The sequence below is a fragment of the Camellia sinensis genome, chromosome 6 (genome assembly GCF_055761805.1).
Source record: "Camellia sinensis isolate YWXY chromosome 6, ASM5576180v1, whole genome shotgun sequence".
Taxonomy (NCBI): Eukaryota; Viridiplantae; Streptophyta; class Magnoliopsida; order Ericales; family Theaceae; genus Camellia; species Camellia sinensis.
Genome location: NC_138966.1, coordinates 113,301,416 through 113,314,601, shown reverse-complemented (window position 1 = coordinate 113,314,601; position 13,186 = coordinate 113,301,416). Strand labels below are relative to the sequence as shown.

At 32.4% G+C, this 13,186-nt stretch overlaps 1 protein-coding gene across 1 annotated transcript; it reads left to right on the top strand.

Moving 5' to 3' along the window:
- LOC114315566 (trihelix transcription factor GT-2) lies at positions 1-3,295 on the top strand. The gene is made up of 2 exons (XM_082874570.1): positions 1-711; positions 1,314-3,295. The coding sequence occupies exons 1-2, from the start codon at positions 428-430 to the stop codon at positions 2,872-2,874; spliced, it is 1,845 nt and encodes a 614-aa protein (XP_082730696.1). The 5' UTR covers positions 1-427; the 3' UTR covers positions 2,875-3,295.
- Positions 3,296-13,186: the final 9,891 nt, after the last annotated feature.

Sequence of the window (13,186 nt, the reverse complement as noted above, 5' to 3'; positions counted from 1 at the left end):
ACAAATCATGAGACACAAGTTGCCGCTTTTGTATATAATACACACATTTTCTTATCTTTCAGTGCCCTTTTTATTCTTATTATTACTGAGAGACAACCCAAGTGACCCCCCTGTATTCTTTAAAGCTTTTCTACAGCAAAGCAAGCAATAAAAATTAAAAAAAAAAAAAAAAGTACTGAAGATTCCACAGCTAAAAAAGAAAATAATTATCTGTATTTCTTTCTATCATTTTCTAGTTTTTTATTTATTTTTTCTCTTGTGTATGAGATGAGATCGACAGGCAGATCCACCGAAATAGATTTAATAAATTCACCACACAACCAATCTTCATAAAACCCTTTAGAATTCACCATCTTTTCATATATATTTTTATTTTTTCTCAGCTGTAGTAAGTAATTCTACACAAGAGTCCCCCCCACCTCCACCCATGCTAGGCGTTTCTGCCATGTTGGGAAATTCCGGCCACGGCGCTGCGGCGGCTGCTCCTGGAGCTAACGGTGGCGGCGGCGGCGGTGAAGTGGGTGTTATTGGGCCGAGTTCTGTCGGGCCGAGCGAAGAAGAAAAGGTGAGAATTGAAGAAAGTGAGCGGAATTCTGGCGGAAACCGGTGGCCTCGGCAAGAAACGTTGGCGTTGTTGAAGATACGGTCGGAGATGGACGTGGCGTTCCGTGATTCGAGCCTCAAAGGCCCGTTGTGGGAAGAAGTTTCCAGGTGATTGTGATGAGTTTAATTTTTTTTTTTCTTTTTTTTTTGGGTTGGATGTTAGAGATCTGATCAAATTACAGCTGAATTTTTGGTTTTTTGGGTTTAATTTTTATAGGTCAGTTCAGAGGAATTCACATGCGTTATAGAAATTTTTTTCCGGGTATTCCGTGTTTGGGTTTGCGTCATTTTCTCGCATTTTCTTGCTGATTCTCGAGAGAGAAAGTTAAGCTGAAGTGTGAATTGCTTTAAAGTATTGAATTTGTCTCCATCTTATGTTTTTACTTCCCGTTTAGTACAATTCAGCTGAGATTGGAATCAGATGTGGACTATATGGAGTGAGTAAATTATTGTAGCAGCCTGAATTTTATGTTTGTTTCCCTAGAAAATAAGAGTTTTAACTTTTTTTCTTTTCCTTTGATCTCCTCACGAATCTTTTTGTTGTTATTTCACCTCAATTTTCTTCTACTTTCTCTACTAATTTTTTTTCTTGTTTAATTAATGTTTCAAATTCAATCACTATGATTATTTTATGTGCAAAGAAGATTAGCTTTTTTGTTTTATCGATAAATTCAAGTTGAGAAAGAAACACAATTATAATTGTTTTTCAGGAAACTAGCTGAGCTGGGTTATCATCGGAACGCCAAGAAATGCAAAGAAAAATTCGAAAACGTTTACAAGTACCACCGGAGAACCAAAGACGGCCGATCTTCAAAGCCAGATGGCAAAACCTATCGGTTTTTCGACCAATTACAAGCCCTCGAAAATCAGCCGCTTCCACTACTTCCACCGCCACCGATGTCTCAAACCCATCAAGCTCCACCACCACCAGCGCCTGTGGCGGTGACAATGCCGGGGACTAATACCCAGCTTGTCTCTCCACCACCAGTCAGTACTGTTCCATCAACAGCAAACCCTACAATCACATTGACACCAAATTTAAACCATTCATCCAATGTGTTGTCATCGCCACCACCACAACCAGTGCCGCCACCACCACAACCAGTGCCACCACCACCACCGCCAACAACAACAACAAACCTTACGAATCTTTCTTACAGCACGCCAATTCCATCTTCGGGTCCGAATATGTCTATGAATATCGCATCAATTTCAACCTCATCTTCGACTTCATCCGACGAAGAACCCGAGAGGCGTTGCAAGAGGAAGAGAAAATGGGCAGACTTTTTCCAGAGGTTAATGAGTGAAGTGATTGAGAAGCAAGAAGAGATGCAGAAGAAGTTTCTAGAGACGTTAGAGAAACGCGAAAGAGACCGCCTGGCGAGAGAAGAGGCTTGGAGAGTTCAAGAAATGGCAAGATTGAATAGAGAGCATGATCTTTTAATCCAAGAAAGATCCATGGCTGCGTCAAAAGACGCTGCGGTGATCGCTTACTTGCAGAAGATATCGGGACAAGAAGTAGTCCCAAAAGTAGCCGCCCAACTACAAACGCATCTGCAAACGAGACCGCACGATAATCCAATAATGCCACCACCAGCAGCACCACCACAACCACAACCGCAACAACAACAACAACAACAACAAGTACAACAGCAGCAACTGTCACCAATCCAATCTCAACTATCACTGCAAACACTATTTAAAACTCCGGAAAATCCCAAGACTGATAATGGCGGGGGAAATTTCACCCCGGTTGCGAGCTCTTCCAGGTGGCCGAAAGCGGAGGTTCAGGCGTTGATTCAGCTTCGGACCAATATGGATCTGAAATACCAAGAAAACGGACCCAAAGGGCCGCTGTGGGAGGAGATGTCGGCTGCGATGAGAAAGCTCGGGTACAATCGGAATGCGAAGAGGTGTAAAGAGAAGTGGGAGAACATAAACAAGTACTTCAAGAAGGTAAAAGAGAGCAACAAGAAGAGACCCGAGGATTCGAAGACGTGCCCGTATTTTCACCAGCTCGATGCTCTATACAGAGAGAAAGCCATTGCTGTGAAGCCTGAGAATCCGATGATGGTCCCGATAATGGTTCAACCGGAGCAACAATGGCCCCTTCTAGAAGATCATCGGAGAGACCAGTCGGCAATGGAGGATCACAACGATGATAATGGACACAACGAAGACGAGGATGATGATGAGGAAGATGAAGACGATGAAGCTGGTGGGTATGAGATTGTAGCTAACAAACCACCTTCAGTGGGCACAGATGAGTGAGCTGAAATGTAGGGGTTTGTGAAAGGAAATGAATGAGCTTTTTCGGAAGGTGTGGGTGAGAGAATTGCAGCCGGAGGGGGTGTGTGGGTCAGATTCCGGCAGGCTGGTGGTAGGGGGTGGTGAAAAATTTCAGATGAGATGGATACATGAAACACATGGGGCTGTAAGGCTATACTGCTATTGTTTAATGTTTAATTTTTAAAAATTTATTTATTATTTTCTAAATAACTAAATTCAGAGAGAGAGAGAGAGAGAGAGAGAGAGAGAGAGAGGGGTTCCAAAAAGAACAAATAAAGAGATAGTGGTTTATTTTTCTTTTTGTTCATCATGGGGTGTAAATTTGAGAAATGGTCACTAGTGTTTGTTTCTTGAGGAGTGTATTATAGTTTTCATCTTTCAATTATTAAGAATCTTTCGGAAAGTGAGTTATGACTGGTTTCATATATATATATATATATATATATGTAGTTAATTATTTAATAATTTCAGTATTATTTGTATAGTGTTTTAAATTAATAACAAAGTAAAAATGTTAAGATTAAACAATATTGATATATTTTTATTAAGTAGTTAAAAGGAAAAACTAATCTATTTAATAGTGATTATGTGGTTTATCATTCGTCAAGAATATTACATAGATAATGTCATATGATATATTGTCTAATAATTATATAAAAGAAAATGGTGTACATAAATAGATTTTTTTTTTTTAAAGTGGATCCCATCTTTGTAACTAATGGTTAAAATATATATATATATATATATTGACGAGAAATCCATTTAAATATGACATTCTCTTACATAAATCGATAGAGAAAGAGAAAAATCTGCATTTCCGTGCTCACACCTTTCGTGTTAGATTATGAATTCTTTATTTCTTTATTTTAAATACACTAATTAGATGATGGAATAAAAATTTTGAGGCATAATTATGCAACTAAAAATAAAATAGAAGGAAAATGTTTTAAATTCTTAAAATTCTCCCACAATTAATTCAACCCATAATGTTGTGATTTGATGATAGGAGTTAATTTTTTATTAGTTAAACACTTAATGGTATGAGATGTATTACTTTTGTCTAAATGTATTTGTAGGTATAAAATGTGGCTCTCTAATATTATTAAAAGTAAAAAAATGGAGAATAATATTGTTTTGAGAAAAGAGAATCATGTGCCCTCATGTTGAGGGTTTCATATGAGCACCATGTTGTATGGATCTATGATGTCTTGTGCTTGAAAGCTTAGAATGAAGGAGAGGAAGAGGGAGACTAGTCCATAGGAAAAGGGTCCCACCCTTACAATATGCCAACATCACATGAGGCCTTCTTCTTAGGGTCCTACAAATGTAAGAGCAAGAGGACCTTCTCAATTTCAAATTATGAATATATGAATTGTCCAATATGCCCAACAAGTGTTGACTTTTTTCTTCTCTTTTTTTTTTTTTTTTTTTGGTTTTTAATTGAACCTACCACAATTTTGATATTAGTTTATCAAACAATCATTGTTGGGATATTGAACCCAATTCCCAAAACGTAATGAATTGCTACTCTTCATCACCAATCTCTATCTTCTTTGACTTGTCATGCCATATGATTTAAAGCAAGAGTAATACTAGCAATTCTTATGAACTATTTTTAAATTTATTCACATTTATGTTGTAAAAAGTTTGGTCTTAATTGATTAATTTTTAAACAAATAAAATAATTGATGTATAACAATTCATAAGATATTAAGTCTTAATCGATTATGTTATCATTTGTTGGTAAAAATAACCGAAGAATTATATTTGATTGATAAATAATACAAAGAAGATGAGATACAAATAGATCAGACTGATGCATTGATATCTCATTTTTTTTAAGGAGATCAAACTCATTGCAGTAGGAAGAATTCAAATACCGATGCAGCAGTCACTAAACTCTAACTTGTCCCCTCTAAAGATATAATAGTCCGACCACTTGTCGTATGGTTCAAGCTAACTTTACACAAGATGGTAAACCCAAAACTTCACCAAGAAAAATACCATTCTTTGCCTGGTAATCTCTCAAGTGTAAAAAGAGTTAGTCTAGAAATGAGTAGATGAGGGGGAACAATTTATAAGCTACTAGAACCTTACAAATTATATCAAAAAATTATGACCATTAAATTAGAGAAAATAAAGAGTCCCCAAACCTCTAAAATATTAACTTACCACCAATGCCCATAACCTCCTAATAATTTTCATTCATAGACAAGGCAAAAAATCACCAAAAAATAAATAAATAGATAAACAAAAGATATTAAAATGGTCCAACACCATTCATACCATTGAATATAAATTTAGTGTTGATGTTTTAAATTTTTTTCAGCATTTTCCTTTTAAGTAATTATTCAAATTACCATATTGACATGATTTAAAAAAAAAAAAAAATTAGTAACATCAATAATTACAAGACAGCTAAAATTGACTTAACCCATCTTATTCAATTGATAAGGTGATAAGATGAGTTCTATTCTATCTATCACCGTTTGCGTAACTTTCTGGTTCAAAAACACTAGCTATACACGTGATGGTAAATTTTTTAATGTTGTTTTTGTCCACTTGAATACAAGAATTGAAATGTAGTCCATTCAATTAAGGGGCCCACAAATTGAGAGGTCAAGATCTATGGATAGGAGTAGATATTCTGTTACACAGTTACAGTGTCTATGACATATGCTAAGGGCTCCAGTTGCCATCAACAAGCACACGAACAAACAAAATAAAAATTAAAAAAAAAAAATAGAAGAAGAAGGTCTCAATATATATATCTTCATTCGATGTTCTTTTTTTTTTTTTTAATTTTTTAATTTTTTTATGTAAGGTATTCTGGACTAGCTTACGCACACTAAACTAAGTCCTTACAGCCTGAACAAACTTTCTGAAACAGGATTTTATGCCTTGCGGTCTATAGTCCCAAAATATACATTTAATTACTAGAGAATTCGGATCTAAAACTTAAAAAAAAAAAAAAAAAACCTTCGGACTCCAATTATCATCCACTAGACCAACTACATTTGGTTTCATTCAGTGTTGTTGTGTTTGAAATTATTACCATTTTTGGAGGGAGAAATTATAACGTCACTGGCACTTGTGCCTGGGTTGTGGCAGTTATTAAACCAATAAATGGTCTGCACTGTGCCTGTATCATTATGCACCTCCAGTGGGCACACCCACACCCCTCATTGTTTCAATTGGAGGCCTAATCGTCTGTCTCCATCTTTCTCTGTTCTTACTACATATACGTTGAGTGTCTTCAATTTGATATTGTGTGATAAAAAAGAGAATTCTAACAAAGGAACAAGAAACGTAAAAACGTGTTGAGTTTCTTTGATCTTATGTCGTGTGATAGAGAAAAGCTTTAAAATAGGAGAATAATCTTTTGGGAACATCAGTAAAATGCGAGTATTTTGGTTTTTCAGTTTTTTTACTCAAAACAATCCAATTTTTTGTTTAAAAAGTCACTAAAAAAGTTAAAAAGTCAAAAAATCAATTTTTTACCAATTTTTCAAAACACCACTAAGAGAAATTGGAACATAAAATTTTCCTATTGTACTAACTGTGTAGCTGATCACGAATTCAGACACGGAAAATAAAATAAAAAATTTAAAAAGCATGTGGTCCAATTCTATTTTAAATTTGGTTCCTTCACACAAGAATTGAATCTAAACATATAGTAATTTTTTTTTTGGTATTTTTCTCTAGCTCAGTTCTTGATATCTAGCACTATTCATCGTCGTGATTGCTTCTTCTATATATCTACTTGTAAAAATTTGAGCTAGTGTTATACAATTAATAATAATAATATTTTTTTTTTTTTTAAATTGACACAACCTCATTTATCTTTCACATATCTCCTCTTATGGTTTTTGTTTAATGAATGGCCATGTACACAGTGTAACACAACAAAAGTTTTTTTTTTTTTGATTAGCGAAAAAAGAATATTTATTAAAAACAAAGGCGTAATAGTACAACACAAGCTCATTGAGCTAGAGGATAAGGGTTGTGTGTGTTCTTTCTTTCTTTCTTGTTTTTTTTCTTTTCCTTTTCCTTTCTCTTTTTTTTTTTTTTTTTTTTTTAAATCATTAGGTAATAAGTTTGGGTATCAACAAGTTAAGCACTAGCTAAAATTTGGAGAGAGAAGATAGAATTTTAATTTTAAACCAGTCATTTCTATACATGTGCTTAAGTTCATATGAGCAAGACTTCAAATTCTCAAACACAAGACTGAATTTGTAAATAAATAAGTTTTTGTTTTATTGATTAGAACTGAAAAAATTCATCAACTATTTTCCATTGTATTTGTATTCAAATCTACACCTAGATCTATACTACTAGGTATTTAATTTCCTAAGGTCCTGTTTGGTACAGCTTAATTTCAGCTTATTTCAGCTTTCAGCTTAATTTAAGTTATTTTGATGTGTTTGGTTTAGCTTATAGCTTATAGCTTATAGCTTTGTGGAAGTCAGAAAACAGCTTATTCTTTAAGTGGGGCAGGAGATGCTTTAAGAATAAGCTGGAAATCAGCTTAAGCTGAAAGTTATAAGCTATAAGCTGTTTAGGCATAAGCTATAAGCACTTTCCCACAGCTCTACCAAACAGGGCCTAAATCTATTCAAATAGTTTTGTCAAGTGAATGATTCCCCAATTTATCAGCATAATAAATCATGATGTATTTCCAATTATCCCGTATAATGAGAATAATTCCCCAGCTTTTTTTTTTTTGTTAAATAAATTATGGGATTCTTTAAAATAATTATGGAAGGAGGACTCATATTTTTTTAATGTTTCTAAGTATATATATTGCTTACTTAAATTTCTTTTTTATTTTTATTTTTTCTAAATTATGTTTGATTCTTCATAATAACTGTCCAATTCCGAATTATGTCTAGTCCAATAATAGTCGAATTCGAAATTTGTTACTAGGATGATAAGTTGTTAACCATTATTTATAATTTCTATACTGTTTTATTACATAACTTTCATTTTTTTATAAGGTTTGATTTCTCTCAAATTGTTATCTCAACTTGAGAGAGCGTTTAAATTTCGTAGACTAATTTTGGAACCGATTTCAGTGATCCGAACAGTTTACTTTTTTGCACTTATCGAGTAGAATATTCATGTAAAAAATAAAAATGATTGGACAATGGTAACTATATATTTGAATCGTATTTGTTTTAAAAAAATATATCACAAATATAATTACAAATTTATTTTTTGTAATATAAATTTGATTGAAATATATAGCTACCGACACCCAATCATTTTGATTTTTTGTATAAATATTCTACTTAACGAGTCTTAAAAAGTGAATAGTTTAGATTATCAAAACGAAATATGTGATGAATTTTATAAACCTCTCAAATTCTCTTTATGTTAAAATAGACTAACCCATTTTTATATATAGTCAACTCACACTAGTTGTAATAAAATTATTTATTAAAAAAAAAAATCTCACTAATTTAGTACTCCATTTATATTTACAACAATTTAGTCTAACAAATTATAAATACTAATGGTCTATAGTTGGCAACTTTAATTCATATATGTTCTCTTTTCTTATTATTTTTTTTACTACAATATGCAGTTGTTTTAAAGATGTGTGTCATAATTTTTTATTTTATTTTTATAAATATAAGAAATAGAAAAAATAAATAAATAAACACAAACAATCCAACTCTCAACTTATGGTTATTTTGGAAATATGATTAAAAATAACTTTTAAACTTTTTTTTTAACTCTCTTTAAAAAAATATGTAAAAAATATAAAAAATAATACAACTCCAAATAAGTTAAAAATTAAAAGATAACTTCTAACTACCTTTCCAAAATAAACTTTTAACTTGTTTGCACCACATGAACCTGCAGTCCTGTATTCACATGTCAGTAGTCCTATAAATGTAGGAGAAAAAAAAAAGAAAAAAAGTACATGAATTAAATCATAGGGTAATGATATGTCGCATAATTTATGTATGAGCCATGATAGATACTTTTTTTTTAAGGATGCCCAAAATCTCATACTAATCCATACCATTTATGATGTGGACTGTACATATCATGAATAATATGAGAGTTGTGGGGATTTTTCAAAAGGGGGTCTCACTCATTTTTCTTTATATATATAGAGATGTTATTATGTGTACTTTTTTTTTAAAAAATTATATATATTATTGAAATATAATGTGATTATATTCTTTTATCAATTATTATTTATTATATATTTTATATTTCTCAATTACTCAACATAAATAATTAATATTATATTTTTTCTACCAATTATATATTAATAAATAATTAATATTCTATCTTTTCTACCAATTATATATTACAGAATACCACGTGGACGTATTCCCTAATTATCAAATAATGAACATATTGTATTTTTTTTATAAAATTTTGCAACATAAATAACAAAACATCATAACAAGAATCAGAGTGTTAAAATTTTCACTTGTGACTTTAAGATGCACAACATAAATTTATTATTTATAATTTTATCACAAAATGATATGACATGCATCCCAAAATATTTTCATTTCCGATGTACCTAAAAAAAAAAATGCATCCCAAAATATTTATACTCTTTACCTGTTTTTTTTCAATTTTTTAAATTAATTTTTCAAAAAATTTCACTTTTTTATTTTCAATATATTTTTTTTTCATTGAATTTTTTTTAACATTTTAAGCAATTTTTTTAAAAAATTTTAGACACATATAACATAAATACACTTTAGAAATATAATATATGTGAATTTTTTTTAAAAAAAATTATTAAATACCAAAAATAAAAAATATATATATGAAAATTCAGTATATTTTTTATATATTTTCATATTTATTAATTTTTTAAAATATTTTTTCACAAAATATTTTACTATTTAGATACATCTAATGTGCATCCAAAAAAGTAAAACATTTGCTTAAATTTTTAAAATTATTCACTAAAAACAAAAACAAAAACAAAAACAAAAAAATACGAAAAATAAAAAACTTAATTTCTAAAAAATTAATTTCAAAATACTGAAATCAAATATACTGATTATTTTTTTAACAATACAAACCTTTTGGAGTCTATTGAAAACAAAATTTCTTTCACTTTAATTTATGACAAATGCTGAAGACTGTTCCTGGAGTATTGTTTAATATTGAAATCGAAGTAAAAGTGTTTTGAAAATAAATAAAAATGAAATAAATTCAATAAAAGTTATATTAAGGTCTCGTTTTGGAACATATTTTTTTAGTAATTTTTTGACTTTTTGACTAAAATATGATATAAAAAAAACTATTGTAGTATATTTGGAATGACTATTTGACATTTTATAAAAAGATGTGCAAAAAAAGTAAAGAAAATGAAATCTTTGACTTTTTGGTATAAGTTATTGGCTTTTTAATTTTTTTAGTGACTTTTTAGCTTTTAAACTAAAAAGTGATTTTGCTAAACGAGGACTAAATTTAATGAAAAGTATCTTCTGTTCTACGCTTTCATTAGTAATTTTTTTTTTTTTCGGTACACTAAGGACACTCGTTAACATGATTCTTAATTTGCCGATAATAAAAAAAAAAAAAAATCATGACTCTTAATTAATTGTAAATATATTCACATTATTAAAAAGTATGATTTTTTTTATATAAGAATCTTATGTGATTATAATTTTTCATAAACAAACATAGCCTATAGGGTTAATTACACTCACTTCTCTTAAAAAATTTTAAAAAAAAATACAATATGTATGTTTGGTTTGAGTTTTTTAGATTAAGTTTTTTAAAAACTGAGGTGCTGTTTGGTAACACTTACGTTTTCAGTTTTCTGTTTATATTTACAAAAATTTTAAAAACTCAAATAAAAACTTGTTTGGTAAAATTTTTGATTTATAAATCAGTAATCTCAGTTTATAAATTTGGCCAAAAAATGAAAACACAAAAAATGTGTTTCCATTTTAAGTTTTCAGTTTTTTTTTTTTACCACCCAACACTAGCCACCACCAGCCACCATTTTCCACCACCGTCTTCCGCCACCACCACCCACCACCCACCCTCACCTGCCACCACCACACACCACCCACCTACCACCACCAGCCACTAGCCACCACCCACCTGCCACCCACTTGCCACCACCACCCATCCCTCGCCATCACCGCCACCACCACCACCCACCTACCATCCAGCCGCCACTACCATCCACCGCCCGCCTCCACCACCCGCCACCTACTTGCCGCCACCACTCACCACCCACTTGCTACTACCAGCCACCCACCACCACCAGCCATCTGCCACTCACCCGCCACCACCACCCACCGCCACCACCACCCACCACCATCACCACCACCCACCCGCCACCACCCACCACCGTCACCACCACCACCCACTTGCTACCACCTACCACCCGCCACCATCACCCATCCATCCACCACCACCACCACCCGCCACCACCCACCATCACCCACCATCCCCCACCCACCTGCCACCACCACCCGCCACCACCACCACCACCACCACTCACTTGCTACCACCCACCACCCACCACTGTCACCCACCTACCCACCATCACCACCTACCACCCACCCGCCACCACCCATCACCACCCGCCATCCGCCACCCACCTGCCACTACCACCCACCACCCACTTGCTACCACCCACCACCCGCCACCGTCACCCACCCAGCCACCCACCATCACCATCCACCACCCGCTATCCGCCACCCACTTGCCACCACCACCTACCACCTGCCATCACCACCCGCTCGCTACCACCCACCACCCGCCACTGTCACCCAACCACCCACCGCCACCACCCACCTGCCACCGCCACCCACCACCACCACCACCCACTCGCTACCACCCGCCACCGTCACCCACCTACCCACCACCCACCGTCACCATTTTCCACCATCGTCTTTCGCCGCCACTTGCCATCACTTGTCATTTCTCACTCTTTTTTATATTTTTAAATTTTTTTAAACATTTTGTCAATTACCAAACGCGTTTGTAATTTATGTTTTTCTAAAAATAAACAAAAATCAGTTTCTAAAATTTTTGTAAATATAAACTGAAAACGTAAACGTTACCAAACAGACCCTGAGTGTTTTGATTTTTGTTTTTGTTTTTTGTTTTTAGTGAATATTTTTAAAATTTTAAACATTTTTTTTTACTTTTTTGGATGCACCTTACTTAGATGTATCTAAAAAGTAAAAAAATTGTGAACAAATATTTTAAAAATTTAATAAATACATAAAAATATAAAAAATGTACTGAATTCTTATATATATATATATTGCATTTTTGGTATTTAGTGAATTTTTAAAAGATTTTTTTTCACAAAAATTTTACTTTTTAAGTGTATTTATGTGGTATGTCTAAAAATTTAAAAAATTGTTTAAAATATTAAAAAAATTCAATAAAAGCAAAAAAATTTGAAAAACAAGAAAGTAGAATTTTGTAAAAAGTGTTTTTCCAAAACTCTAACCAAAGTCTTATACTTTGAAGATAATTACATTGATCTCAATTTTGGTAAGATTAAAATGGTTGAAACTATTGCAAATAGTGGGCAGACATTGAAATAAATAAAGATAAATATATATATTTTGGTTGACAATAGATAATAATATCATATTTCATTCATACGACTAACGAATTACTGATGAAAAAATACCTAATTATTATGTAAATTAAAATTTTAAAAGAGACCGATATACTTATATAAAAATGTTAGTTTAATTAGTATTTTTTAAAAAATATGAGAAGAGAAGTGTAATTTACCTACCTTATACAACATGTTTAACACTATGACCTATTAAATAATTAAAAGTGTTAGGGATGTCAAATACTTTATTAAATATTTTATATGGATGTGGGACCAATGTCCAATATTACTTTAGTAATGCTAGAGATCGTAAAAATTTTCACATGGATATGGGATCCACACAATGTGGGTCTCACACCTATGTAAGACATTTGGTAGAACTTTTAAAAGAATTTTTGAAATTTTTAATATTTTTGTTAGAGTAATGCTAGAGACTACAAAAGTTCTACTAAAATTTTTACCAAATATCTCACATAGGTATGAATTTCATACCCATATAAGATATTTGATAAAAATTTTAATAGAATTCTTAAGATTTTTAGGATTTTTGTCTTTGTTATAGAATTGAAATAAATCATTAATATCTTTACTTTCAGGGTCCTATATAGCATTAAATGACGACTAACTTGAACAGTTTTACAACTGTAGTCTTTAGAGTGATGATGAAATCAATTTTTACTCGTGCTTGATTTTGAGGGCTCTGTGCATGCACTA

Excerpts from the sequence above, each read along its gene's own strand:
- LOC114315566 (XM_082874570.1), top strand. The coding sequence starts at position 428 with ATGCTAGGCGTTTCTGCCATGTTGGGAAATTCCGGCCACGGCGCTGCG. Across the intron at positions 712-1,313 it reads TTGTGGGAAGAAGTTTCCAG|GAAACTAGCTGAGCTGGGTT; the intron begins GTGATTGTGATG and ends ATTGTTTTTCAG.